Source organism: Lepus europaeus, chromosome 18, assembly GCF_033115175.1.
Source record: "Lepus europaeus isolate LE1 chromosome 18, mLepTim1.pri, whole genome shotgun sequence".
Lineage (NCBI taxonomy): Eukaryota > Metazoa > Chordata > Mammalia > Lagomorpha > Leporidae > Lepus > Lepus europaeus.
In genome coordinates this window covers 4165554-4192713 of record NC_084844.1, presented here as the reverse complement: position 1 = coordinate 4192713, position 27160 = coordinate 4165554, and the positions used below count along the sequence as shown (strand labels likewise).

The window sequence follows — 27160 nt, the reverse complement described above, 5'->3', positions numbered from 1 at the left end:
GCCGCCTCCCCGCACCCGTTTCCGGCCAGGCCCTGGCGGCGCGTGTTTTGTGCGTGGCCTGGGGCTGTCGCGGGGCGTCGTGGGAGCGTGCCTTGACCCTTCCCGCTGCCGGGCGTCCCCACGCGCGCAGCCTGGCGGCTCGGTGCCCACCGCTGGCCGCGGGCCGCCCGGGGCGCACCGACGCCTCTGTGGGCTCAGCGGGCCTTGCGGCCCGGGGCCAGCGCTTCCGGTTCTCGGGGGAGGGGTCCGAGCTGGAGGTCCGCGTGCCGCAGGTGCGTGCGGGGCGCCCCCAGCCCGGCCGTCGGGGAGCGCTGCCGGAGGACCGGTCCGGGTCGGAGGCCCTTTGGCGGGTCGAGGAGCGCGGAATCGAGGGGACCCCGGCCCCGAGGACAGGCGCTCCCCGCTGGATTGTAGCGGCCGGCGAGGTCGGTGGTGGCCACCCACGGCCGGGGCGGGAGGTCGGGCGCCCCTCTGGTGTCCCGGCTGCGTCCGAACGCCCCCTTGGGCTTCCCCCTGGGCTGCGGAGAAGACGGAGGCGCCCGCGACCCGCGCAGTGCTGTCCCCTGGCCGGGCGTCCGTCCCTCCCCGGCCGGGCGCGTCCCCTCTCCTGCCCCACAGCGGTGCCCAGCGCGTTCCAGGCGCTCACTTTCTGCGTGGATCGAATGATCCAGTCCGCCCCTCTGCGGCCGCTGTGGTCTCCTGAGCCCGTACCTGCACTAAGTCGTTTGCCTTGAATCTTTTTTTTTTTTTTTAATATTAATTTATTTGAAAGAGAGGTCTTCCATCCGCTGGTTCAGTCCCCCAGATGGCCACAACGGCCGGAGCTGTGGTCGATCCGAAGCCAGGAGCTTCCTCCAGGTCTCCCATGCGGGTGCAGGGGCCCAAGGACTTGGGCCATCTTCTACTGCTTTCCCAGGCCACAGCAGAGAGCTGGCCTGGAAGAGGGGCAGCCGGGACCCGAACTGGCGCCCATATGGGATGCCGGCGCTGCAGGCTGCGGCCCCACCCGCTACACCACAGCGCGAATCTTAATTTCCCGGCTGAAACTGGCCGGGGAGGAAACTTCAGCACCGTTAGGTTAGGCAACTTGGGGGACCTCAGCGTGGCCAGGGAGCCGGCAGGTCGGCAGGTCGAGTCTGAGCCGGGGCGGCGCCCCCCATGTCTGCTGTGGCCTTCTGAGCTCAGGAGTCCGCTCCCCTCTGGGGTGAATTCCTGGGCCCACAGTTTTCCAGTGACATACCCACTTCGGTTTGAGCTTAGAACCCTCCAGAACTTCTTACTGCTCTTAGAATGTAGAACTCCTGTGGCTGACGAGACCCCACAGTGCGTTTCCACTAGCACGCCGCGTCCACCTCCACTTCCCAGGCCTGTCCTGAGGCGGCGGGCTGGGCTTCCGTTCCAGTTCTGCCTGAGCCTGACTTCCTTGCTCACTGTGTGGTTGTCCCTGCTCCCGCCCACGCTGTGCTGGCACATCACTCTTCTTCTTTTTAAAATTTATGTATTTGTTAGAAAGGCAGAGACAGAGAGAGGTCTTCCATCCACTGGTTCACTCCCTGGATGGCCACAACAGCCGGAGCTGCACTGATCCGAAGCCAGGAGCCAGGAGCTTCCTCCAGGTCTCCCACGTGGTGTAGGGCCCAAGTACTCCGCCATCTTCCACTGCTTTCCCAGGCCACAGCAGAGCTCGATTGGAAGAGGAGCAGCCGGGACTTGAACTGGCGCCCATGTGGATGCTGGCACTGCAGGTGGTGGCTTTAGCCACTACGCCAGCCCCATATCACTCTTGGGTTCATAGCATGTGTGGGCTTGTTGCCTGTGTTCTCCGGTGACAGGCCCTGTACCTTAATCTGCAGTCTTGAGCGTGGGGCCTGGCACGACGCTGTTGTTTCGTATCCCCCGCAGGTTCTGACCTGGAGCAGGACTGTCATTTTTGTTAATGGAGGCCATTGCCCGAAAGTAGCTGTTGTGTACATATTCGAACTTCCAGCAGGTGAGTTATTTATGGCTTACAGAAATATTCTCTCCAGGTTCTGCACCTGCAGTATGGAATGTACGTTTGGCCCTGTGCTGTGGTCCTGGCCCAGTACCTATGGTTTCACAGAAGATCCCTGCCGGGCAAGGCGGTCTTAGAGGTACAGAAGCCTGGATTATGTTCTCATCTTACACGCTGACTGGTTTGTTTGAAAAGCGCATTTACAGAGACAAGGAGACGGATCTGCTGGTGTACTCCCAAGGTAGCCAAAATGGCCAGGGCTGGGTTGGGCCAGGTCTCCCGTGTGGGTACAGGTTCCACTGCTTCCCCAGGCACACCAGCAGGGAGCTGGATTGGAAGTGGAGCAGCCCAAGGGATGTGGGCATTGCAGGAGTGGAGGTTTAACCCACTGTGCGACAATGAGCAGCCCCTTCTGTTTAAATTCTGGTGGTGGGCCAGCTTGAGAGGTCTCCGAGCTAAGGCTTTTTACATTTTAAAGTGTTAGAATGGGCCAGGGGCCACAGGTGGCCCAGGAAGCCTGAACTATCTACCGTTCAGCCCTTTGGTGTTCTCCCCTGAACTCCAGTCCACTAGCAGCAGCCTAAGCCGTGCTGACACGCTTTCCCTGCTGTGAACTGGGTAGCGGGGGTGGGTTTGGTATGGCGGCAGATGCTGCTGGGCCCCCAGCTCCTGCGAGACCCAGATTGAGTTCCTGGCCCTTCCTGGCATTTGGGGAGTGGAGATCTCGTCTAATCTCATGGAAAACTTCATTTCATACTTGCTTGCCCAACATGAGTTAGGCAAACCTATGTCCATGCTCAAACCAGAAAATGGCAGAAAGTCTGCCACTTAGGGGTGGTTTCAGGTACAGAACAATGAGAAAACCCGATAACCGGGCTGAGCCTACGCCTGTCGTGTCAGCATCCCATTTAGGTGCTGGTTCTAGCCCTGCTGCGGCTGGGAGAGCCTAAGACGGCCCCAGTGCTAGAGCCCCTACACCTGTGTGGGAGACTCAGAAGCCCCGGGCTTTGGATCAGCCCACTTCTGGCCTTTCTGGTCACTTGAGGAGTGAACCAGCAGTTGGAACATCTTGTCATGGTACATTTGTTTATAGGAAAGCACAAAAAATGTTTAGAAGGAAATCCCAAATTCCTTCCAGTTCTAAAACAATTCCAAATGCTGTTCTACTAGATTGGAGCCGGTGTGAGCCTTCCAGGAATTGTGGCTGCAAAATGTGGTGCCAAAGTCACGTTGTCAGACAGCGCGGAGCTACCGCACTGTCTGGAAATCTGTCGGCAGAGCTGCCAGATGAACCACCTGCCGCAGGTGCCCGTCGTGGGCCTGACGTGGGGCCACGTCTCTCAGGATCTCCTGGGCCTACCACCGCAGGACATCATTCTGGCGTCTGATGTCTTCTTTGAACCAGAAGGTAAAACTGCTCAGTGGTGCACTTGGCCAGATGCATCATAGGAAAGAAAAGGCTAAGCCTAAAGAAGTCCTCTCCCCTCAGACTTTGAAGACATCTTGACTACAGTGTACTTCTTGATGCAGAAGAACCCCAAAGTTCAGCTGTGGTCTACTTACCAGGTTAGAAGGTAAGCATTGGCAGTCCTGGCCTACTTAGGCTTTAGTACTCGGGCAACACCTAGTTGAAGGACTAAGGCTCAAATACACCCAAGCTCTCTCTCAATTCCTCTTCCTCCAGCGCTGACTGGTCCCTGGAAGCTCTGCTCTACAAGTGGGAGATGAGATGCGTCCATGTCCCCCTGGGGTCTTTCCAGGCTGACAAGGAGCACATCGCAGACTCTGCCCTCCCAGGAAGACACACAATTGAGATGCTGGTCATCTCCCGTGCAGAGGACGGCCTGAGTTAGACCCACACAGCTGCTCAGGGGCAGTGCCAACCCTGACCAGCCCCCCAGCAGGCCAAGTGCAGTGGGCTCAAAACGGTCAAGTCTGCTGGCCTCAAGTTGGGATGCGGCACAAGGGAAAAATAAACAGCTTCTAAGACAGAGGACTGGGCTGTGCTTGGCAAGACGGGGCCTACAGTGGGTGGAGAGGCGGGTACTCGGCACTGTCGTACGGCAGTGGTTTCAAGCACTCGACAGGCATTTTGCTTCCCATCTCTGCAGTGACAGTCAACTGCACAGATCTCAGACAGACAGGGGAAAGAAAGACCAAGACACATTCTGAGAAAAGCTAACACCAAGAAAACATTTTAATTGAACTACAGAAACAATGGTTATAGTACAGAATATTCATAAGCAAAAAGATACACCATGTTATAGTACTTACAAAGTTACAAACCATGTTTCCTTAACATTTTCCATATTTTAAGTTCATACAAGACAATCCGGTTTACCATTTTTTGGGGGGGAGAGGGAGAAAAAAGGTGTATTTATCATCAGCTAGATGTGCTCACTGTATGCTCCGTAATTTATATGCAAGGCCCGGGTGACTGGAAGTGCAGTTGTCAGGCATTTAATAAACTGGACAGCCATTTGTTTCTGCACGACAAGGCATCTTTACACAGGAGCAATCGGGAGAAAACAGGAAACAGCCAAGCACTCTGCACTGCAACACGCCACCTTAACAGCTAACCAGCATTACTCAACTGCTACACAACTGCGCCTAGTGCACAAAAATACACAAGAGAGAAGATTAGAATTGTGTGTGGTCAACAATCCTTTCCAAAAAAAATCAAGTCTTTTCACCTGAAGTCTTTATACAAATTTGGGTTCTGATTACCATTTTTAGATCTGAAGGTAAATAACATATACAAATTTACACCAACTTTTGTAGTTTTAAAATTTTAAGGAATGAAGGCAATGTTGAGTCAATCTCTTGACAGCTTTAGACTGTAATGGCTGCACATGTTTCCTTAAAAGTGAGGAGGCCACAAATTAGGTTACCAATCCGTTTAATTCCAAACAAAAAGTCAGCACTATATAAACAAAATGAAATTTTACCTCAAATATCCAATCCAATAATGAAATCTGAAGTCGTTCACCTTACTAAATTACAAGAAATTTGAATAACAGCAACAAAATGGCACATAAAATGAAGTTTGCCACCTGAGGCAGATTAAAACAAGTAAAAAGTTAGACAAATGTTACAAAATAACCTTTTCAATAGCCAGTTGGTTGTTCCAAGGATTCTTCAACGGACCAAACCGATGGACTGAGTATGTGGTCCTTTTCTCAAGTCCTCCGTTAGGCTGCTCGCAGACACATCTAGGTTTGAAAAGAAACAAGTTCAGCTTACCTCCCATCACCGGGAGAGCCCAGTTGCACATGGTTTCAGTTTCAGGCTTGTACTTGCTAAGGCTCTGGTGAAACAAGGAGGTTACGGTAAGGTTCCACCCGGCCATGGTCAGTTTTCTTTCTAAAGGCCCGATTAAGGAATTTTCAATGGCTACCACCAACTGCTTACAAATGTCAATTTATCTATGTTTGGCTAAGTAAACAAAGTTTAAAAAATAGGTGGTGGTGGTGGTGGTGGGGAGTGATAAGGGGGGGAAAGGAGGGGGGAGGGAGTGGGGGGGCAGGGGCTGTATCCAAACAGAAACTTGAGGTCAGAGTATCAGACTATATTTTAAGATAAATGTTTCCAAATTAAGCATTTGGCAATTGAGATAAAATAATGCTTTTATCTGAGCTAGTTAGGGCCCTTTCCTCTTAAAAAATAGGACCAAACGATTTGAGAGTTAAAGACACACTATCCTTTCCCCACCCAGCGCGATACCTGTACTTTCTTTTGGGGTTCCAAAAGTTCATTGCTTCGCATTTCAACTCGTGTGCTACATCCATCAGAATAGGAAGGCCCAGTCAGTACAACAATAGTTGAACTGATTGTTTTTCTCTAAGAGGATAGTGCATCTTTAACATTTAAAGACAAACCTGCTCCAATACACGCCCACAGAAACTGGTCCCTGGAGGATCAGCCAAATCAGTTAAAATCTGCAATACTGGCCAATATTCTTTTATCAAACAGGAGACCGCAGCTTTAAAGGGGGAAAATGCAGACGTTGGATAAAAACAGCAAGAAATAGTCATTTTCATTAATAGGTCTCAAACAGTTTACGAAACAGCCATCATTATCTAAGCTCTCCACACATCCTCTCTGCAGACCCCTCTTCAGTATTACGCCCAAAGCCGAGTAACCTCGGAGCAGCTCTCCCGACGGGAGTCGCTTTGCACATCTACACGGCTCACAACACCACGCCAAGCCCCGTGCAGACCTAGGCGGTGCGCTCGGGCCCACAGACATTACCATTTTCTTAAGAGGACACGGCTCCTTCCTCCTCCGGAGACTTGGGGGGGCTCTTGGATCGCGACCTGGACTTGGACTCCCGCTTGGAGACGGGGGGAGGGCTCCTGGACCGAGACCGGGACCTGGACCGTGAGCGCGACCTGGACACCGACGAGGACTTGGACTTGGACCTTCGCGCCGATCTGGACTTGGACGTCGAGCGGGAGCGCGACCGCGTGCGGGACCGAGACTTGGAGCGGCTGTAGCGAGATCGGCTTCGGGACCGGGAGCGACTCCGACTCCGGGAGCGGCTGCGGCGGCGCCGCCTCGGGCTGCGGGGCGGGACGAGCGGCGCGGCGCGGTCACTCCAGGCGGCGCCCGCCCCGCCCGGCCGCCATTATCTCGCGCCCGCCACGGCGGCGCCATTTCCCTCGGCGCCCGCCCCGCGCGCCCGCGCCGGCCCCCAGCCCGGGGTCCGCAGAGGGCGGGGTCCCGGCGGCCGCTGCCCCCCGCCCGCGCCGCGCGCCCCACGTGCTCCGCGGGCCTTTGTGCGCCGGGCCCGGCCTCCCGCCCCGCCCCGCTCACCTGCGGCTCCGGCGTCCGTAGCCGCCGCCCCCGTACCTGCGGGGCGGCGGGCCGCGGCGGCTGTGGTGCGAGTCCGGCGGGCGGCCGTAGCGCGCCATCTGCACCCGGAGCTCGCGGCCGTCCAGCACCGCGCCGTCCATGGCGTCCATGGCGTCCTCGGCGTCGCGCTTGTCGTGGAAGCGCACGAAGGCGAAGCCGCGGGACTCCTTGGTGTAGCGGTCCCGCGGGATGTACACGTCGCCCACGCGCCCGTACTTCTCGAAGACGCGCCTCAGCGTGTCGGGCGAGGTGCGGTAGGTCAGGTTGTCCACCTTGAGCGAGGTCATGCCCTCCACATCGGGAGGCGGGCGGCCGTAGCTCATGGCTGGAGGCGGCCGGAGGCCCCGCGAACTGGCGCCGAGACTCTAACGCCCTGGGCGGGCCCGCGCGCTCCGCCGACGCGGCGGCTTCCTCAAGTCCCGGCGGGCGACGCCGCGCCTCCCCGCAGGCGGCCGCCTCCCGCGTGGGAACGCGAAGCGAGTCTAGGCAGAGGAGGCCGGGAGGTAAAAGCCCGCGGCCGGGCGCACCTGGGCAGCGACTGAGCGGGCGGCCGGCCCCAGCGCCCGTTTATAGCGCGCCTCACAAAATGGCGCCCGCGCCACCCGGAAATGAATCCTCTGATTGGCTCGCCCCGCCCCGCCCCCTAACGACGTACGCCGCGCGCCCGCCCCTGCCGTGCGCGCCTGCGCAGAGCCCGGCGGGCGGGCCGAAAAGCGCGTTGTCACTGCGGGAGGGCGGGGGAGCGGAACCGGAGGGCAGTTGGAAAGCCCGCGAAACGCTCCTTCCGGTTCGGGCTGGCGGAAGAGGCGGAGCTACCAGGCTCGGCCCCGCCCTCCTCCCGTGCCAATACCCGAGGTCCACGCCGCTTTGCCGCTCGGCCCTCAGCTGCGAGTCTGTCAGGAGGCTGCTTCTGGCCCCCTTTGCCTCGCTGTGTCCTCGGCCTCCGTCAGACCTCACTAGGTCGTCTCCAGGCCCCTCTCCCGCACTTCCCCACCACACCCGGCCGCGTCCCGCTTCCCAGCCCCCGCCTCTCCTCAACAGGGCCGGGAGCGCTCGCAGTGCGCCTGCGCGTCGCGTGCCGCCGGGGACTACATTTCCCGGCGGGCCGAGCGGCGGCTGCGGTCAGCTGACCGGGCCGCGCGCCTGCGGTGAGTCAGGGCTGCGCTGGCCGGGCGGCGCCGGCCGCTGCTGCTGGCCCTCAGCCTCTGAGTCCTCGGCGCTTCTCCGGGGCTCGGGCCCTGCCGTCCTCGGATGGCGTCCTAGGCACGGGCTCACCGTGCCGGCGGGGGAGCTTCGCTCTGGCCCGCAGCGCCGAGCCGCGCGGAGTGGAAGTTGGGCGCCGGGCCCGCGCCGCCGCGGGGACGGCCGAGCGGAGCCAGGATGGCCCCGGAGTCTAAAAAGCTGTTCAACATCGTTATTCTGGGAGTGGCGTTCATGTTCATGTTCACCGCCTTTCAGACCTGCGGGAATGTGGCGGTGAGTCGGGCCGCGCCTCCCAGCCCCGGCCTCCCCAGCTGCTCCGGGGTTCGGTTTGATCTCGGCGTGTTTGTTTTTATGGGCGCTGCACATCCCCGCGTCCTCCCGGCCGACCTCGCTGCCTGTTGTCTGTGTTAAGCTGTGCCGCGGTGCTGGGATGGTTGGAGAAGGGAGAGGAGTCGGAGCCGAGGCGGCTTCGGGGGCGCGGCTCGCGCTGCTCCCCGCGTCGGGCAGCCCCGGGGTCTGCTCGGCGTCGCGGATTCGGGCTTAGGCTCCGAGTTCCTGGGATCCGACTTTCCGAGGCGGGGGAGGCGGCGAGGCGCTTTCCGTTGATGACTTTGTCTCCACACAGCAAACTGTCATCCGGAGTCTGAACAGCACCGATTTCCACGGCAGTGGCTACACCAGGTACCGCGCGCCCGACTTAGCTTCCCGGGGGTGGCGGCGGCCCGATCCCATCGCACTCGCCAGCAGTGAGACCCGGGGTGGAGTCCCGGGGTCGCCTCCCTGTGGAAACCTGGGGTGGAGTCCCCGGGGTCACCTCCCTGTGGAGACCTGGGGTGGAGTCCCCGGGATGGCCTCCCTGTGGAGACCTGGGGTGGAGTCCCCGGGGTCGCCTCCCTGTGGAGACCTGGGGTGGAGTCCCCGGGGTCGCCTCCCTGTGGAGACCTGGGGTGGAGTCCCCGGGGTCACCTCCCTGTGGAGACCCGGGGTGGAGTCCCCGGGGTCACCTCCCTGTGGAGACAGGGGCTTGAGTCCCGGGATCGCCTCCCTGTGGGGACCTGGGGTGGAGTCCCCGGGATCGCCTCCCTGTGGAGACCCGGGGTGGAGTCCCGGGGTCGCCTTCCTGTGGGGACCTGGGGTGGAGTCCCCGGGGTCACCTCCCTGTGGAGACCTGGGGTGGAGTCCCCGGGGTCACCTCCCTGTGGGGACCTGGGGTGGAGTCCCGGGGTCACCTCCCTGTGGGGACCTGGGGTTCAGTTCCCGGGATCGCCTCCCTGTGGGGACCTGGGGTTGAGTCCCCGGGGTCACCTCCCTGTGGAGACCCGGGGTGGAGTCCCGGGATCGCCTCCCTGTGGAGACCTGGGGTTGAGTCCCCGGGGTCACCTCCCTGTGGAAACCTGGGGTGGAGTCCCCGGGGTCACCTCCCTGTGGAGACCTGGGGTGGAGTCCCCGGGATGGCCTCCCTGTGGAGACCTGGGGTGGAGTCCCCGGGGTCGCCTCCCTGTGGAGACCTGGGGTGGAGTCCCCGGGGTCGCCTCCCTGTGGAGACCTGGGGTGGAGTCCCCGGGGTCACCTCCCTGTGGAGACCCGGGGTGGAGTCCCCGGGGTCACCTCCCTGTGGAGACAGGGGCTTGAGTCCCGGGATCGCCTCCCTGTGGGGACCTGGGGTGGAGTCCCCGGGATCGCCTCCCTGTGGAGACCCGGGGTGGAGTCCCGGGGTCGCCTTCCTGTGGGGACCTGGGGTGGAGTCCCCGGGGTCACCTCCCTGTGGAGACCTGGGGTGGAGTCCCCGGGGTCACCTCCCTGTGGGGACCTGGGGTGGAGTCCCGGGGTCACCTCCCTGTGGGGACCTGGGGTTCAGTTCCCGGGATCGCCTCCCTGTGGGGACCTGGGGTTGAGTCCCCGGGGTCACCTCCCTGTGGGGACCTGGGGTTCAGTTCCCGGGATCGCCTCCCTGTGGGGACCTGGGGTGGAATCCCCGGGATCGCCTCCCTGTGGGGACCTGGGGTGGAGTCCCGGGGTCGCCTCCCTGTGGGGACCTGGGGTTGAGTCCCCGGGGTCACCTCCCTGTGGAGACCTGGGGTTGAGTCCCTGGGATCGCCTTCCTGTGGGGACCTGGGGTGGAGTCCCCGGGGTCACCTCCCTGTGGAGACCTGGGGTGGAGTCCCCGGGGTCACCTCCCTGTGGAGACCCGGGGTGGAGTCCCGGGGTCGCCTCCCTGTGGGGACCTGGGGTTGAGTCCCCGGGGTCACCTCCCTGTGGAGACCTGGGGTGGAGTCCCTGGGATCGCCTTCCTGTGGGGACCTGGGGTGGAGTCCCCGGGGTCACCTCCCTGTGGAGACCTGGGGTGGAGTCCCCGGGGTCACCTCCCTGTGGAGACCCGGGGTGGAGTCCCCAGGATCGCCTCCCTGTGGGGACCTGGGGTTCAGTTCCTGGGATCGCCTCCCTGTGGGGACCTGGGCTTGGGGGGACGGAATGCAGTAGGGTGCTGGGTTTAGGCTTCCTGTGTGATCCTGGCTCCTTCCTTAGCTTAGCCGGCTTATTGTCACGAGCCCCCTGCTGCGAGCACTGGATGCCGGAGTGCAGAGTGCGGGCATTTAATGAGCACTTGCGTTCCGCCTGTCAGTGGAACATCAAGTTTGTGTGATTCCGGAAGCATTAGGTTTTTCCCTTTTTTTGTAATTTCATAAGAATTCATATATGTGCATCAGGAGCTTTTGGGTTTGTTTTTTTAAGGTATCTATTCTCAGTTTTATGGGTGGCGAACACGGGTAAACCCTCGCAAGTTGCTGGCTCCTTGTGCTTAGAGCTGGGAATGTAGTGTGTACAAACACAGGTTTCTCTTTAAAACCGTTTTGTTTATTGACAACAGTCGCTTCTTCATGTGTGTATCTGCACACGCCCCTTGCACGTGCTTTGTGGAATTGCTGGATTGAGATATGAACAGGTTCTGGATTTCTCTGTAGTTAAGTGTTGGGTTGTGGCAATCCCTGCTCTGCAACTTTCTTTTTCCTAAGATTTATTCATTTATTTGAAAAGCACAGTTACGGCTGACGCCGCGGCTCACTAGGCTAATCCTCCGCCTGCGGCGCCAGCACCCTGGATTCTGGTCCCGGTCGGGGCGCCGGATTCTGTCCCGGTTGCTCCTCTTCCAGGCCAGCTCTCTGCTGTGGCCCGGGAGTGCAGTGGAGGATGGCTCAGGTCCTTGGGTCCTACGCCGGCCACAGTGGCCATTGCGGGGTGAACCAACGGAAGGAAGACCTTTCTGTCTCTCTCTCTCACTGTCCACTCTGCCTGTCAAAAAAAAAAAAAAAAAAAAAAAAGAAAGAAAGAAAGAAAAGAAAAGCAGAGTTACAAAGAGAGAGGGAGGGAGACACAGACACACACTCAAAGATCCATCCGCTTCCCAAATGGTTCACTCTCCAAATGGTCACAACAGCCAGGGCAGGGCCAGGCAAAGCCAGGAGCCTGGAACTCCATCCAGGTCTCCCAGTTGGGTGGCAGGGGCCCAAGCATCTTCCACTGTTTTCTCAGGGGCGTTAGCAGGGAGCTGCGTGAGAAGTGGAGCAGCCGGGGCTCCAACCAGCACTCACATGGGATGTGGATGTCGCAGGCTGTGGGTTAACCTGCTGCACTGCAGTGCCGGCTCCTGCAGCTTTTCCTAATTTGGTCTTTATTACTTCTTCTGAGCCTTGTATATGATACTTGAGAATGAAGGGATGTTCATATCTATTCTTCTCATCCAACAATAGTAGTACCACAACTTTTTGTAGTACTTTGTCTTCACATGTCCTCCAAAGAGCAGAGTTAAAAACACATTTGATGTTGGAGAGAGTCATAAAACCCAAAGAACAACTTGAATGTGTAGGTAGTGGCTGGTAAATGAGTTCAGGATCCTTGAGATGGTTTGATATGTGTATGAGATAACACTGGGGCTGTGTCAGTAGCACAATGTTCAGATGAGACCATTTGGTTGAGGCCAGGCAGTTCCAGTTGAACAAGTTATAACTTCATGCTTGTTGTTTATGGAAGGTCCCGCAGTTTCCACAAGTTGTAGGCTAAGTTTGTAGCACAGTCAGGTTGACCTTGGCCTCCAGAGTCCCATTGCCGGGGAGGGGATCCTGGCTCGCTGTTCACCAGCCACCCAACTGGTCTGGGGCAAGTTACTTCCCCTCAATGTGTTTCAGTTTTCCTTTTTGGTAAAATGAGACAAATTACAATACCTTATTCCTGGACTTGTTAGGATTAAGAGAAGAAATAAGAATAAAGTACTTGGCACAGTACCTGTTATATAACAGCTGCCATCATAGTTTACCGGTACATGAAAAGCAATTTTTGTACACAAACTGATGCAAGGAAATGTTGAATGGGACTTTAGTGTTTCCTGTAAGTGAGGATTTTAATATGGTATTATTTAATGATGTGATTATCAAAACAATTCGGGCCAAAGAGTAGGAATGTTTACTGTGAAATCTATAGATGCTGAGTTGTAGAAAGTGAGCTTTGGAGACACTGCTTAAGGTCTTGTTCTTTCCTTCCTTTGGGTGCTGCGTGGACAGCATGGCCATCATTTATGGAGTGTTCTCCGCCTCCAATCTGATCACGCCATCAGTGGTCGCTATCGTAGGACCTCAGCTCTCCATGTTTGTCAGCGGTTTATTTTACAGGTGAGTGGGATACTGTTTCACTAATCTCACCGGGACCCTTTCAGCATCTTCCAAGCACATAATAGCGTTCAACAGGGACTTGCAGCTGTGGTTTAAATAGGATCTGGGAGGAATTCAGGAATCTGGCCCTCTGCTTTTTCGTTAGGGATACTGTATTGTTTTTGTATCGTCTGCTTTTTTTTTTTTTTTTTTTTTACTACTGATAAGAATTGTACCCTCAAATCTCTCTCCATGTAAAAGGCTTCCCATGAAATAATCTTACTTTCTAGCCAGTTAACAGAGTCTAGTGAAATAACTAAGCATTCCTCTGGGCTCCTGGGCTGTGGTCCATTGCATGCTAGGCTATTGGCAAAGGCTATTGGAATCCTGTACAGTGTCCAGTCTTACACATTTGAAATAGTAGGTAAAGAAAGGAGTAGTTCCCATTTGTCCCCTTCTTTCAAATCGGGAGAGGTCCCTCGTGGGTTGACTTTAAGATGAGAGCCCAGAGCCGATTCCTGGAAGGCGAGCGCGGCACCGTCACAGTGTTGTGTGACTGTAATGCGTGGCCTGTTGCGTTGTAGCATGTACATTGCCGTTTTTATCCAGCCTTTCCCGTGGTCCTTCTACACGGCCTCCGTTTTCATTGGAATCGCAGCGGCTGGTGAGTGTTTGGGTTTTGATCGTGTTTCCCAGGGTCCAGGGGCAGAGTTCATCCCCTTGATCAGCTTTTGTTTTGAATTGCAGTGCTCTGGACAGCACAAGGAAACTGCCTGACAGTAAATTCAGATGAGCACACCATTGGGAGGAACAGTGGAATCTTCTGGGCACTCTTGCAGTCTAGGTAATGGCCCTTCTGAACTCAGTTTTTCCTTTGTGGGTGGGTATGTGTCACACTATTTCTTAAGTCCGTTTTGTTGGAAATTCAGATCTTCAGTGTTACATGAATTGGGTTCCTAGCTGAATGTGCTACAGATTGAAAATCTTAGAGCGTTACTAGAAATGTGTGGCCCTGCGTCACTGAGACCTGTGACTGATTAGAAGATGGTGCTGTCCTCCATGCTCAGCGTCTGCTGTGTTTCAGGGGCTGGGAGTTCTTTGCTTCGTTTCACGTAATCCTCTTCACTTCACGAGAGGAGAAGCTATTCTTTGTGTTCACAGATGAGAAACAGAGACTTAAAAAGTAACTTGTAAGATTGATTGATTGATTTGAAAGGCAGTTACGGAGAGAGAGAGAGAGAGAGAGAGAGAGGTCTTCCATCTGCTTGTTCACTCCCCAGATGGCCACAATGGCTGGAGCTGTGCTGATGTGAAGCCAGGAGCCAGGAACGTCTGGGTCTCCAATGTGGGTACGGAGGCCCAAGCACTTGGGCCATCTTTTACTGCTTCCCCAGGCCATAGAAGAGAGCTAGATTGGAAGTGGAGCAGCCGGGACTCAAACTGGTGCCCATATGGGGTGCCAGCACTGCAGGTAGCAGCTACACCCGCTCCGCCACAGTGCCGGCCTCCACGATTTATTTTTTTTAAAGATTTATTTATTTATTTGAAAGAGTTAGAGAGGTAGAGACAGGGAGAGATCTACCATCTGTTGGTTCACTCCCCAGATGGCCACAATGGCCAGAGCTGTGCCGATCCGAAGCCAGGAGCTTCCTTCAGCTCTCTCACGGGGGTACAAGGGCCCAAGGACTTGGGCACTACTCTCCCAGGCCATAGCAGAGAGCAGGATCAGAAGTGGAGCAGCCGGGATTTGAACCAGTGCCCATATGGGATACCTGGGCTTTAACTCACTGCGCCACAGCACCACCCCCAACAATTTACTTTTAATATTTATTTATTTGAAAGGTAGAGTGACACAGAAAGATAGGTCCTCCATTCCTTGATTCATTTTCTCAAATGGCCACAACAGCCAGGTCTTTGCCAGGCCCAAGATGGGAGCCTGGAACTCCATCCAGATTGAGGGGCGGGGCCCAAATCCTCGGGCCGTCTTCAGGCGCTTTAGCAGGAAGCTGCATTGTAAGTGGAGCAGCCAAGGTTTGAACTGGTACTCTGATGTGGGCTGCTATGAGCGTGATGGCGACATAACCCACTGTGCCACAAAACTGGCCCTGACTGTTTCAATCTAAGCCTGTGCTATCTTGACTCCCAGAGCCAGGTTCTTCCCACTGAACTGTACTACCTGACAGCTGGTGACTGAAACGCAAAAATTAAACTAACTGTACCAGGTCAGAGCGATGCAATGTAATTAGTATTTCCTAAGGAGAAAAAGTCAGCAGTTGTTCTGCTTGTGATTCCTGGATTCTAGGAATCTGTTCTCGTGGCTCTTGCCAAACATTTGACCTTGATAAAGCTTCACAAGTGTAGATGTTTGGTTTTAAGGGATTGTGTGTGTGTGTATTTTTTATTTTTTAATTTTTTGTTTGAGGAATATAATGACACAGGGAGGAGGAGCTCTTCCGTCCTGGAGAGTGCACCGAGAAGCAGGAGTGGGGTGAGCGGACCTCCCCTTGGCTCCGCAGAGTCTGATTGGATGCAGATAGTGCAGTCGGATTTTCCTTTCTGGAGTTCGTTAGCGGTTGGGGCTTTACAGGCAGCAGCTGCTTGTTTCCAAGAAGTCAGGTTCCGAGTCCCAGGGAAGCACATGTTTCCCAGGGAGTCAGGTCCTGTCTGCAGCAGCTGAGTCAGGTCCCTGTCCCCGAGAGGAGTCTTCACCCCTTCCGGCTTGGTTACATCTCTCAGAAAGAGGTGGAGTTGGCACTGCAGACACTGTGTTTCTCTGGGTGAGCGGGGCTGTGTGTCAGGGAATTTCGGTCTCGAGGACTCTCCCGCCTGCACTCCCGTTTCTAGACGTGACGCCTTGGGACACATGGCAGTGACCAGCAAGCAAGGACTCGAGTGGCTTCAGTGGTCGTGTATGTCCTTCCTTATTTGCTCAAATGGAGGACTTTATTATGTTTTGAAAAAACGTATTGTATTTATGTTATGAAAGCAAAGAGCAGATGTGTGGCACCGTGGCTCAGACACCATTTGGAACGCCCGTTTCCCTTATCGGAGCACCCAAGTTCAAGTTGTGGCTCACTGCCAATGCCAGCTTCCTGCTCGTGCACACCCTGGGAGGCAGCAGGTGACGGCTCAAGCACCTGGGTCCCTGCCAGCCATGTGGGAGACCTGGACTGAGTTCCTGGCTGCTGGCTACGGCCTGCTGCAGCTCTGGCTTTGTAGGCATTTGGAGAAGGAACCACCAGATCCTCTGTCTCTACCTTTCAATTAAATAGAAGTTAAAAAAGAAAAAAAATCCTGTAAGTGAAATGTAGACTGGTCATTCCCTTTAAAAAGTTATTTTTTAAAAATAAACAGTGGACATAATTGCTTACATTGTGCACATGAACCGATTTCTCAACACCCTTTCCTCTCCTTCTTCCTGCAGCTTATTCTTCGGAAATCTCTACATATATTTTGCCTGGCAAGGGAAGACTCACATATCAGGTTTGTTTCGCTCACTTTGCTTTATTCAGATACGTCCAGGGCATAATCGCAATTGCGCAGAAATCGCCAGTTTGCTCATAAACATCGTTCTACACAGGCTTGCTACCTCAAGTCCTCTCAGAGTTTAGCTTTCAGAAAGCTTTTTCCTTGGATTTTTAAAAATATCTATCTCTACATTAAAGATTTATTTATGTATTTGAAAGGCAAAGTTACAGAGAGGAGAGACATAGACATCTTCTGACCACTGGTTCACTCCCCAGATGGCCTCAGTGGCCGGGGCTGGGCCAGGCTGGAGCCAGGAGCTAAGAAGATCCTCATCCGGGTCTTGCACATAGGTAGCAGGGGCCCAGCCACTTGGGCCACCTTCCCCTGCTGTTCCCAGGCCATCAGCAAGGAGCTGGGTCAGAAGTGGAGCAGCTAGGACACGAACTGGTGCCCATGTGGGCTGCCAGCATCCCAGATGGCAACTTTAACCTGCTGTACCACAATGCTATTTGAGAGGCTGAGTTACAGACAGAAAGGGAGAGACAGAGAGAAAAGTCTTTCATTCATTGATTTACTCCCCAAATGGCCACAATGGCTGAAGCTGGGCTGATCTGAAGCCAGGAGCCAGGAGCTTCTTCTGGGTCTCCCACATGGGTGCAGGAGCCCAAGAACCTGGGCCATCTTCTGCTGCTTTCCCAGGCCACAGCAGAGAGCTGGATCGGAGGAGGAGCAGCCAGGACATGAATCAGTGCCCATATGGGATGTCAGTGCCACAGGGGGACCCTTAGCCTACTGCACCATGGTGCCAGCCCCGGGATTATATTCTTAAATTAGGAATATGGTTTGTCCCTGTGCTCCAGGTGGTGTCTCGGTCTGAGAGAAGGTTATGCTGTGAACAAGTGTACCAGATGGTTGTCAGGGGACCCTAGCGCTCATTGGTTTTGTACACTTGTTTAACTAAAAGAATGTGATTAAATTCTGTGCGGTTTTTCTTTGGACAGAGGTGGAGTGTCCTGTTTGCCCCTCTGTCCTCTGCTTTACTGACACATTCAAGCGTCGTGGCGATGAGTTTTGGTGGTTGTAAGCCACCGTGGACCTGATAGTAATTCTGGAATTGTCTGGTCTCTGCTGTCTGCTTCCTCCTTTTCTCCCCGCTGTAGAGAGTGACCGGAGAACAGTGTTTATCGCCCTGACGGTGATCAGCCTCGTGGGGGCTGTTCTGTTCTTTCTCATTCGGAAACCAGACCCAGAAAATATCCTTGGAGAAGACGACTCTTCCGACGGCCAGGACGTGGAAGTCGCTGAGTAAGGAGGAGGCAAACTTTCTTTTTATTTTATTTATTTTTTTAATTTATTATTTTTTAAAAGATTTTATTTATTTATTTGAGAGGTAGAGTTATAGACAGTGAAAGGGAGAGAGAGAGGTCTTTCTTCCGTTGGTTCACTCCCCAGATGGCCACAGTGGCCGGAGCTGCGCCGATCCGAAGCAGGAGCCAGGTGCTTCTTCCCAGTCTCCCATGTGGATGCAGGGGCCCAAGGGCTTGGGCCATCTTCTACTGCTTTCCCAGGCCACAGCAAAGAGCTGGATTGGAAGAGGGGCAGCCGGGACTAGAACTGGCGCCCATATGGGATGCCGGCGCAGCAGGTGGAGGATGAACCTGTGCCACGGAGCCGGCCCCAGCTTTTTTTTTATTTCACGGGAGAGCACTGGCCTGTGCAGCCCTGTTCCCCGCCGCTCTGTGTAGCTACTACAGGCAGACAGCAGGGCGCGTGTCACAGAAATAAGGGAAGGGAGGTGGAGGGGGAGCTGGGAGGGAAGGAGGAGAAAGAGGTCGGCCGGGTGGGGGGCGGGGAGCAGACACAGGCTTGTAGCAGGCTCACACCTCCTCCCTGTCACGGCCCTGGGCCTCCGTGTGCTCGTTCAGCCCCGCCGACAGCCCATGTGTTTTCCTGTGCGAGGCTGTGGGCCTCCAGAGTGAGGCAGGAGGCAGTCTGCCCTGGGTTCCTGTGTCTGACCGAGCGCTGAAGTTTTCCAATTCCTGTGGGACGGGTGAGTGCAGGGCCACCAGGAGTTGTCACGGAGGAGCCTCGGTTACACCAGACTCTGGCTCGCAGCGCCTGGCTGTCACACTGAGGCGCAGAGGTGGTTTCCCCAAAGTAGCTCCGAGAGGGCAGCAGGTGTAAGGGGATGGCCCCGAGTTCTCCGGGCACACGGCAGTGACGAGTGACACTGATTACAGGTGACAGGGGATTTCTCTGCTGATCTGGTGTGAGTAAAGAAGAATGAGTCCTGACCCGGCTTTCTTTCGCTCTGTTTAGGAACTGGTAAATCATGAAGTCTGTCTTACAGCATTTTATCTTTAAACCTTCTATGTTGAGTGTTCTGTGCTACCCTTTTAATCCAAAAAGGGCAGTCATAGGACTGTTAGATATTTGAAATTTGTACTACGTTTGTTTAAAGCAAAAGGGATGTGGTACACTGGTTTGGATGTATAAGTATATATGTTTGTGTATGTATGCAAGCACACACCAGTTAAATCCCAGAGAAGCTGTTTGTAAAGATAAATGCCAAAACTTTGACAAAAATTAAGCACGTATTCATCCTGCAATGGCGCATGTTGGCAGGAAGATCGGTGGAGCCCACCCCTTTTTCAAGCCCGTGTGACTGCTGCGTGGAGGAGCAGGCCGGGGCTGGGTGGGGGTGTTACATAACTGACAAGCGCAGCTTAGCTTTTTTAGCATTCGCTCTTCCTGACCTGCCTCTCAAACGTAGAGCCTCTGTGTCTGTGCCTGCATGGTGCCCAGTGTGCACCAGCCCTCCCCTCAACCTGCTGGATAAAGCCGGACACAGGACTGAGGGGCCCCTGTTTGTATAGGACTTCATTTTAGAGAGGATGGCAGACTGTACACGGGTGAAACAGTATCCACGTGAGTGTTAGGAAGACAGCGCAGGAGGGGAGGTGCTGGGAGCAGAGACCTGCCAGTGAGGAAGGGAGATCAACGGGTGGCCATTGCCAAGGCCGGGCCTGGCAAGGGGCGAGGTGGGCAGGACTGAGTTATGCAAGGATAGCTTGTGTTTTGCTGGTTCTACTTTTGGTTTGATTAGAAGCCATTGAGGGTGTACGGCTGTGATGTTCAAGGATCCCTTTACAGGCCCTGTGCAGATCATGTGAATATGGCTAATGGCAGCGGTGTCTCAGTGCTCCGTTTGCATCTCTGAGGGTCTAGGAGCTGGGTGGGGGGTGCATTTGAGTGTCTCTAACGTCTTAGCGCTGTTTGGAGGGTACTGCATTGAGCAAGACTCTCTGATTCCTTGGAAGCCTTGGGCTTTGCTTTCCAGTGGGAGAGAAGAGAAACAGGGTCCGACAGCAGTTTATTGTGCTGGAACTCGCCTACCGTGTAGTCACGCATTCCAAGTCCAGGAAGGAGCCCTGTGCTCCTTAGCCGCAGGGTAATGTGAATGGAAGAGGGAGAAAGCAGTGAGGGCACAGGGGTGTGGATGAGGCTGGGAGGTGTGGTTTGCAGTTGCTGATGGAGTTGCCAGGGAGACAGGAGGCAGGACTGAAGGTCGGCCCTGAAAGAGGTGAAGTAGGGGTGCTTTCTACCTGGCGCTATTGGAGAGTGATGGGAGGGCTTGAAGGAATGTTAGACTTTGACCCACCTGGGGTACCTAGCTATTGTCTTGATTCAGGGTCCTGATACTAAAAATACCTTCTTTTGAAAGCTCACTGAATTGAATTGATTGTGTTTTAATGGCCTGAACCAGTTCCTACTGGTTTGAGGCCTGGAGTCTAAAATACAGGAATCCCACAGTAGATCCCCTTGGAGCACAAGGTGAGGGCAGTGCTAACGAGCCAAGTCCGAACAGGATGTGCCTCCAGGGAGACCTGAGTGTTTCGTGAAAAGGTTTTCCTGATGATTAGAATCCACTATCTTATTTATTTATTTTAAAAGATTTGTTTATTTATTGGAAAGGCAGAGCTATGCAGAGGCAGAGAGAGAGGTCTTCCATCTGCTGGTTCCCTCCCCAAATGGCCGCAGTGACAGGAGCTGGGCTGATTCAAAGCTGGGAGCCAGGAGCTTCTTCCAGGTCTCCCACGTGGGTGCAGGGGCCCAAGGACTCGGGCCATCTTCTGCTGCTTTCCAAGGCCACAGCAAAGAGTGGGATCAGAAGTAGAGCAGCTGGGACTCAAATCAGTGCCCATATAGGATGACGGCACTGCTGGTGATGGGTTTACCTGCTATGCCACAGCACTGGCCCCTATACTTTTTAAATGTCAGTAATTTTTTCCTTAATTAAGTCATCTGGCTTTCCATTAGCTTCCTTTATTGGGGGGAAAGTGAACAATGTCATTTAAAGATACAAGACAAGTAGACTAGGCTGGTAGGGCAAGAAATGTAATCTTTTTAAAACTTGCTCACCATAATCTCATTAACTGTTAGATGTAAATTACATCATCTCATTTAATCCCAGAAGTCAGTGAGAAATGAAATCACTTGCCTAGAAACACATGACTTAGGAGTGGTACAGCCAGGACTCTGACCCAGAGCCCCCAGGTCTTTGACCAGAGCACCATTGCACGTCGCAGCCCTGTCACACGAGAGGACGAGCCTGGTTCCGGAAGGGACTCCGTAGGGATGGTGGAAATGCAGCGCTCCCAGGTGGTTTTTACACTTTGAAAACAGCAGGGTCAAGGCTGTCTCTGTCCTGCCTGAAGTAGCGTTTCTGAAAAACACGTTGATGAACTTGTGCAGTGAGAATAGGGTAGTGCATTTGAATATTTCTCCTCTTAATTTTCAAGGGAAAAAACTTTTATTTTATTTTATTTCTCAGGTCCGCCCAGAACACCATGACCAAGGCAGTCGATGCGTTTAGTAAGTACCCTCTGAGTGAAATGCGCAAGCTGTGCACAAGGGTCGGCCTCTGCCTCTCCGCTTTCCCTTGGGGCTTTGGGTTGATGCCGCCCTGGTGTGTCCGTATCCCCCGGTGTGGTGCTCGAAGTGCGTCAGGCTTCGCCATAAATGTCTGTCTGTCCAGTGGGGGGTAAGAGAGCCGGGTGCTGTGGCCGCCCAGCTGACGTGTCTGTCTGTCCGTCTGTCCAGTGGGGGGTGAGAGAGCCGGGTGCTGTGGCCGCCCAGCTGACGTGTCTGTCTGTCCAGTGGGAGGGTAAGAGAGCCCAGTGCTGTGGCCACCTAGCTGACGTCTGTCTAGTGAGGTGGTGAGAGAGCCCAGTGCTGTGGGAGAGGCCAGCCAGTCTGGAAACAAGCTATCCGGCCGCGGCCGGCAGCCTGCTTGTGAAGGACATTCTGCCTGTGTCTGAGGGGCCCACAGACCCCCAGCCCACGGGACGGCCTCACGTTGTTGACCGGAGGAGGAGGGGAAGGACTCGGGCTGCAGGATCGCACGCCGCGGCCGTGTAGCAGCCTGTGATGGGGTGGAGTTCTTCCCAGCGGGACCTTTGGGTGGTGTCCTTGCTTGTTCTCTGGGGCCTCCTGGGTGAGCTGGAGTCGGGAAGGGGGGTGCCTCCCGCCATGGAGGCGTGCTGCCGCCCGCCCACTCCATTGGAGCCTTCCTCTGGCTCCAGTCGGTGTCAGCCAGGCCTGGATGTCCTTCCTGGATGACAGGCAGGCTCTGCCCTCTCCCTGCAGGAGGCGGCACTGAGTGTCCCGGGCCGCGTGCTGCTCGTCGTGGAGCCAGTCGGTTGCTTGGTGGGACTCGGGGTTGGGCTGTGAGGTGGAGTTGGGAGAAAGATGGCAGCAGCCAGGAGCATCAGGGCAGACTTCGGGGACGGTTCCTGCTGCCTTCTCTCTCTCTCTCTCTCTTTCTTTCTCTCTCTCTCTCTCTCTCTCTCTGCCTCTGCTTCTCTCTCTGTGTAACTCTGACTTTGAAATAAATAAATAAATCTTTAAAAAAAAGAGCGAGAAAGAGGTCTTCCATATGATGGTTCACTCCCTAAATGGCCAGAGCTGGGCCAGGCTAAACCCAGAAGCCTGGAACTCCATACAGGTCTCCTACAGGCAGCAGGGCCCAGGCACTTGGGGCATCCTCTGCTGCTTTTCCAGGCTCGTTAGCAGGGAGTAGATCAGAAATGGTGGTCAGCATTGTGGCATAGTGGGTGAAGCCACTGCCTAGCGACACTAGTATCCTGTATGGGTGCTGGTTCATGTTCCGGCTGTTCTGCTTCCTCTCCAGCTCCCTGCCAATGGCCTGGGAACAGCAGGAAGCTGGATTGGGGATGGAGCAGCTGGGACATGAACCAGTGGTCGTATGGGATGCCAGCATTGCAGGTGGTTGCTTTACCCACTGGGCCACAACACCAGCCCCTGATTTGTCACTTTTAAGTATCAGAAACTATAAACTTCGGCTTCATGGGATAAATAATTCCCATTAGGAAATACTCTGGAGAGGGGCATGGGCATCGGGTCCAGTGGTTAAGCAGCAGCTGAGACATCCGCGTCCCACACAGGAGAGCCTGCGTTTGATCCTGGCACCACTTCCAGTCCCAGCACTGATGGCTTGAGTGCGTGGGCCCTGTCACCATGTGGGGACCAACAGTGAGTTCTGGACTCCTGACTCGAGCCTGGCCCAGCTCTGGCACTTCTGAACATTAGGGGAGTAAACGAGCAGATGAGCTGTCTTTGTCTTTGTCCCTTTCAAGAAGGAAATACTGGAGGCAGCATTGTGACATCGCAGGTTAAGCTGCCACCTGTGACACTGGCATCCCATATAGGTGCCAGTTGGAGTTCCTGCTGCTCCACTTCTGATCCAGCTCCTGGAAAAACAGCAGATGGCCCAAGTACTTGAGCCCCTGCCACCTACTTGGGAGATCCCGAGAAAGTTCTGGGCCCCTGGCTTTGGCCTGGCCCAACCTTGGCCATGAGGCCATTTGGGGAATGAACCAGCGGGTGGAAGATCTCTTTGTTTATCTCCCTCTGTCTCTCTGTAACTCTGCTTTTCAAATAAATCAATACATCATTAAAAAATACTTAGGAATTTTCGTGAAGATTTAACTACTGATATGTTTATTTTAGCAAGAAACTGCCAATAATTTAAAGATTCAACTCTGAGGTATTACTACATCTATACAACAGATTACCTAGACTGTTAAAATGATCTCCATGAATGTTTAAAAATATTTTCCCTTTATGTGAAAACCAATTATGAAATCGTGGGATTTGTTTTTGTAAGAACAAAAAGCATAGAAAACGTCTGGGAAGAGATGCATGAAGATGCTGGAGTTTTGTTCGGTAGAGCAGCTGTGTTGAGAGGCAGTTCTCCTCACTCCAGAAAGAATCCCTGAGCCCATCAGCAGTCGTTTCTCGTTCCTGCCCTCTCTCTACCCCCAGTCCTGCCCCTGCACCACCGAGAGTCTACTTTCTGTCCAGATTTGCCTATTCTGGGCTTTTCATATAAATGGGATCATAAGATGTGTGGACTTTTGTGCCTGGCTTCTCAGCACCTGTTTTAAAGGCTCATGCATGTCACAGAGTGTTTCTGTTTTCAAACGTTCCGCACCGTGCTGCTGTAAGCGTTGGTGTGTGAGTTTTAGAGTGGACCGATGATTTCGGATCCCTTGGATATAAGCCTCACGGTAGTGTGATTACTGGTCATGTGCTGCCTCGTGCTTGCTCTTTGGAGCACCCGGCAGGTGGCCGCGCCGCCTTCTGTCCCCAGCGGTGTGAGAGCACCCGGCAGGTGGCCACGCCGCCTTCCTTCCCCACCTTCCTTCCCCAGCGATGTGAGAGCACCTGGCAGGTGGCCGCGCCGCCTTCCTTCCCCACCTTCCTTCCCCAGCGGTGTGAGAGCACCAGGCAGGTGGCCGCGCCGCCTTCTGTCCCCAGCTGTGTGAGAGCACCCGGCAGGTGGCCACGCCGCCTTCCTTCCCCACCTTCCTTCCCCAGCGGTGTGAGAGCACCAGGCAGGTGGCCCACCCGGCAGGTGGCCGCGCCGCCTTCTGTCCCCAGCGGTGTGAGAAGGCCTCCTTTCCATGTTGTTGCAGTCACTGTCGTTTTTGATTACAGCCACTCTGGTGGGTGTGAAGTGCTACCTCACTGTGGTTTGAGTTCCCTAATGGCTAATGAGGTTGAGCATATTTTCCTGTGCTTTTAGGCACTTGTCTCTCTTGGGAGAGATGCTGCTCAGATCCTTTGTCCATTGTCTTAAGTGGGTTGTCTTTTTATTATTGAGTTGTTAACAGTTCTTTATATTCTAGATGAAGTTCGTTGTATGTGTGATTTGCAAATAGTTTCATTCTGTAGGTTGAATTTACATTTTCTTTTTCCTTTTTTTTTTTTTTTTTAAGAGAAGGATGTAGGGAGACCTCTTCCATCAACTGGTTCACTCCCTAAATGGCCTCAATAGCCAGGGCTGTGCCAGGCCAACACCAGAAGCCAGGAGCTTCCTCCAAGTCTCCTACTTGGGTGCAGGGGCCCAAGGACTTGGGCCATCTTCTGCTGCTTTCCCAGGGCATTAGCTGAAGCTGTATCGGAAGTGGAGTAGCTAGGACACTAACCACGGCCCATAGGGGATGCCGGCACTGCAGGTGACACCTTAATCTGCTGTGCCACAATACTGGCCCCTGAATTTGCATTTTCTTGATAGTCTCTTATGAAGCACAGAAGTTTTAAATTTTTTCTCTTAGCTTTAAGGAGGTGTAGTTGAAGAAGTCGTATATTTATGGCATGCATGATGTTTTGCTGTGTGTGTACATTATGAAAGATTATCAATCAAGTTATTTAACTTATCGCTTCACATCGTGACCAATTTTTGAATATCATGAGAACATTAGGATCTGTCGGGCTGGTGCTGTGGCGTAGTAGGTTAAGACCACCTGCAGCACTGATGTCCTGTGTAGGTGCCGGCTTGAGCCTCAGCTGCTCCACTTCTGATCCGGCTCTCTGCTGCTGTGCATGGGAAAGCAACAGGAGATGACACAAGTCCTTGGGCCCTTGCACCCGTGTGGGAGACCCCATGAGGCTCCTGGCTCTGGCCAGGCCCAGCTCTGACCATTGAGGCCATTGGGGGAGTGAACCAGCAGATGGAAGATCTCTCTCTCTCCGCCTCTCTTTCTTTGTAACTCTGACTTTCAAATAAATAAATGTTTTAAACAAAATCTGTCTTGCGAATTTCAAATATACAATTGAGTATGAACTCTCATGTCAAGCTCTGTCACTCGTGGAAGTCCTGGGTTCTTGTCTTGCAAGCAGGAATTCAGGTGTGAGACAGGGACAGAGCGCGCCCAGTCCCTCCAGCGAGGTCACAGGGTTGGGTGGAGAGAATGCACCTGGGCAGGCCAGGCGGGCCTGTTGGACTCCCTAGGTTTTTAAGGGGGTCTGTGTACCCACTTCCCCTCTCCTCTAGAACAAGGGGTTGGGAATCCTAGTAGAAGGGTTTGTTGGGTGAAAATTAGCCAATTCCTCCCCAGATTTGCTGGTGCTGGGCAGAGTAGAGGGGCTTCCCTTAGGGAAGGTTTTATTGCCCATGTTATCAGGTCAGGTAACCCATTTGGTCCGGAGAGAATTCTCCTGGGAGCTTTCCTGGGGCGGAAGGGCTGGGACCCCCTGGGAGGTCACCTGGTCTGAGCAGGACTGTGAAGTGTGAGATGCTGGGCTTCTGGAGTTTGTGCAGTTGGTGCTGGTCTTCAGGCCTGTCTCACACGCACTTGGGCTCAGTTTCTGACTTCGGACCTAACAGCTCTACTTTCGATCTTCAGAATTTATTAATCCTGCCTGAGGCTTTGTGCTCCTTAGCCAACATCTCCACACTTCCTTCATCCCCGAGGCCCTGGCAGCCTGAGTCCAACAGCTCAGACCCGTTTGTCTTTCTGTGTCTGGTTTATTCACTTGTCATAAGGTCCTCCAGGTTCGTCCATGTTGTGAGAGGCAGGACTTCCTTTTTACAAGCTAGATAATACTCCATTGTGTGTGTGGGTATGTACAGCCTAGTGGATGCTGCGTTTCTCTGTTCTCACTGATCCATCGCAGGCACTGAGCTGTTTATTTTAGCCATTGGGAATCGCGCCACAGTGACCCTAGGAGTACAGATGCCTCTTGGAGACACGTCATTTTCCCAGAGCGGGCTCGCTGGGTCCTGTGGTTATTTCTGCTTTTGCTGGAGCTGCTGCAACGGCTCTCCCAGTGTGCGTTCAGCGGTGCACAGGATTCCCTTGCTCCAAGTGCTTGCTGACACTCGTTAGTCTTTTGTCTTGATGATAGTCATCCTGAGGGGGTAAGCTCTCTGGGTTTGATGACAGTTTTTAATTTACTAAAGTCCGGTTTCTTTCTCTCATTGTGTGTGCTTTTATTATCCCGAGAAGACTTTGTCTAACCCTGGGTCACAAAAAATCTGTTCCTAGATTTCTTCTGCGAGTTCTGGAATTTTAATTACGTTTAGGTTGATGAGTCACTGTGGTTCATTCCTGAATGTGGTGAGAGCCATCGGAGCCCGACTTCATTCTTGTGCGCGTGGATGTTTGGTTGTCTTAGCATCGTTTCTGAAAAGCCCGTTCCTTCCCAGTTGAACTAAGTTGTTGCCTTTGCCAACTGATTTAATTGACTATAAACGTCAAGATTTCTACCTACATATATACGTGTATGTGTGTGTATTTATATATAAATGAGGTTTATTAGTGTTCCTGTGACTACCAAGGCAGCTAAGCTTTTTATAAAGAGAAAAGGTTTGTTTTGGGTCGTGATTCTGCAGATTCGCAGTCCAGGATCAGGCAGGCCTTCCTGGTGTGGCCTGCTGTGATGGTGTGCTTGCTGGCAGACCTGCGGCGGCACAGATCTCGTGTGGGGCAAGAGGAAGCCAGCCGAGAAAGCCTGGTCCAGTCACTACCCCTGCAGCCACACCTCTGAAAACCACAGCTGTATTAACTTCCAACACCCTTGAGCGTTGTGAAGATGCTCCTGTTACTCCAGTACCTTGTGCTGTGTTCATCCCATTTTGAAATGGGAAAGTGAGTCCTTCTTTGTTCTTTTTCAAGGATGTGTTGGCTAT

The 27160-nt window shown here is 54.1% G+C and overlaps 3 protein-coding genes across 11 annotated transcripts in view; 2 read left to right on the top strand and 1 right to left on the bottom strand.

Moving 5' to 3' along the window:
• Window positions 1-134: 134 nt before the first annotated feature.
• METTL23 (methyltransferase 23, arginine) lies at window positions 135-4559 on the top strand. 5 transcript variants are annotated; one of them, XM_062215726.1, is made up of 5 exons: window positions 135-272; window positions 2028-2132; window positions 3164-3401; window positions 3483-3567; window positions 3678-4559. In XM_062215726.1, the coding sequence occupies exons 2-5, from the start codon at window positions 2049-2051 to the stop codon at window positions 3844-3846; spliced, it is 576 nt and encodes a 191-aa protein (XP_062071710.1). In that variant the 5' UTR covers window positions 135-272; window positions 2028-2048; the 3' UTR covers window positions 3847-4559. The 5 variants fall into 5 exon arrangements, with proteins under 5 accessions (XP_062071710.1, XP_062071708.1, XP_062071707.1 ...); XM_062215724.1 differs by lacking the exon at window positions 135-272 and adding an exon at window positions 292-425 and having other exon boundaries at window positions 3652-3768; XM_062215723.1 differs by lacking the exon at window positions 135-272 and adding an exon at window positions 300-425.
• SRSF2 (serine and arginine rich splicing factor 2) lies at window positions 4160-7393 on the bottom strand. Of its 3 annotated transcripts, none has more exons than XR_009868442.1 (4): window positions 6809-7393; window positions 6245-6555; window positions 5872-5975; window positions 4160-5205 (listed from the first exon to the last, which is right to left on the bottom strand). XR_009868442.1 is itself a non-coding variant. In XM_062215722.1 (3 exons), the coding sequence occupies exons 1-2, from the start codon at window positions 7168-7170 to the stop codon at window positions 6252-6254; spliced, it is 666 nt and encodes a 221-aa protein (XP_062071706.1). In that variant the 5' UTR covers window positions 7171-7390; the 3' UTR covers window positions 4160-5205; window positions 6245-6251. The 3 variants fall into 3 exon arrangements, 1 of the variants encoding a protein (XP_062071706.1); XR_009868443.1 differs by lacking the exon at window positions 5872-5975 and having other exon boundaries at window positions 4160-4603; window positions 5097-5205; window positions 6809-7390; XM_062215722.1 differs by lacking the exon at window positions 5872-5975 and having other exon boundaries at window positions 6809-7390.
• A 635-nt stretch (window positions 7394-8028) lies between these two features.
• MFSD11 (major facilitator superfamily domain containing 11) overlaps window positions 8029-27160 on the top strand; it is a 35284-nt gene continuing 16152 nt past the window's right edge. The window contains exons 1-8 of one of the 3 annotated variants that reach the window (XM_062175239.1): window positions 8031-8323; window positions 8676-8731; window positions 12607-12714; window positions 13278-13357; window positions 13441-13537; window positions 16118-16176; window positions 17322-17466; window positions 20996-21036. In XM_062175239.1, coding sequence (XP_062031223.1) covers window positions 8228-8323; window positions 8676-8731; window positions 12607-12714; window positions 13278-13357; window positions 13441-13537; window positions 16118-16176; window positions 17322-17466; window positions 20996-21036 — 682 coding nt within the window. In that variant the 5' untranslated portion in view covers window positions 8031-8227. Of the gene's footprint in view, window positions 8324-8675; window positions 8732-12606; window positions 12715-13277; window positions 13358-13440; window positions 13538-16117; window positions 16177-17321; window positions 17467-20995; window positions 21037-27160 lie in introns of all 3 variants that reach the window. The other 2 variants (XM_062175240.1, XM_062175241.1) reach the window with 2 other exon arrangements.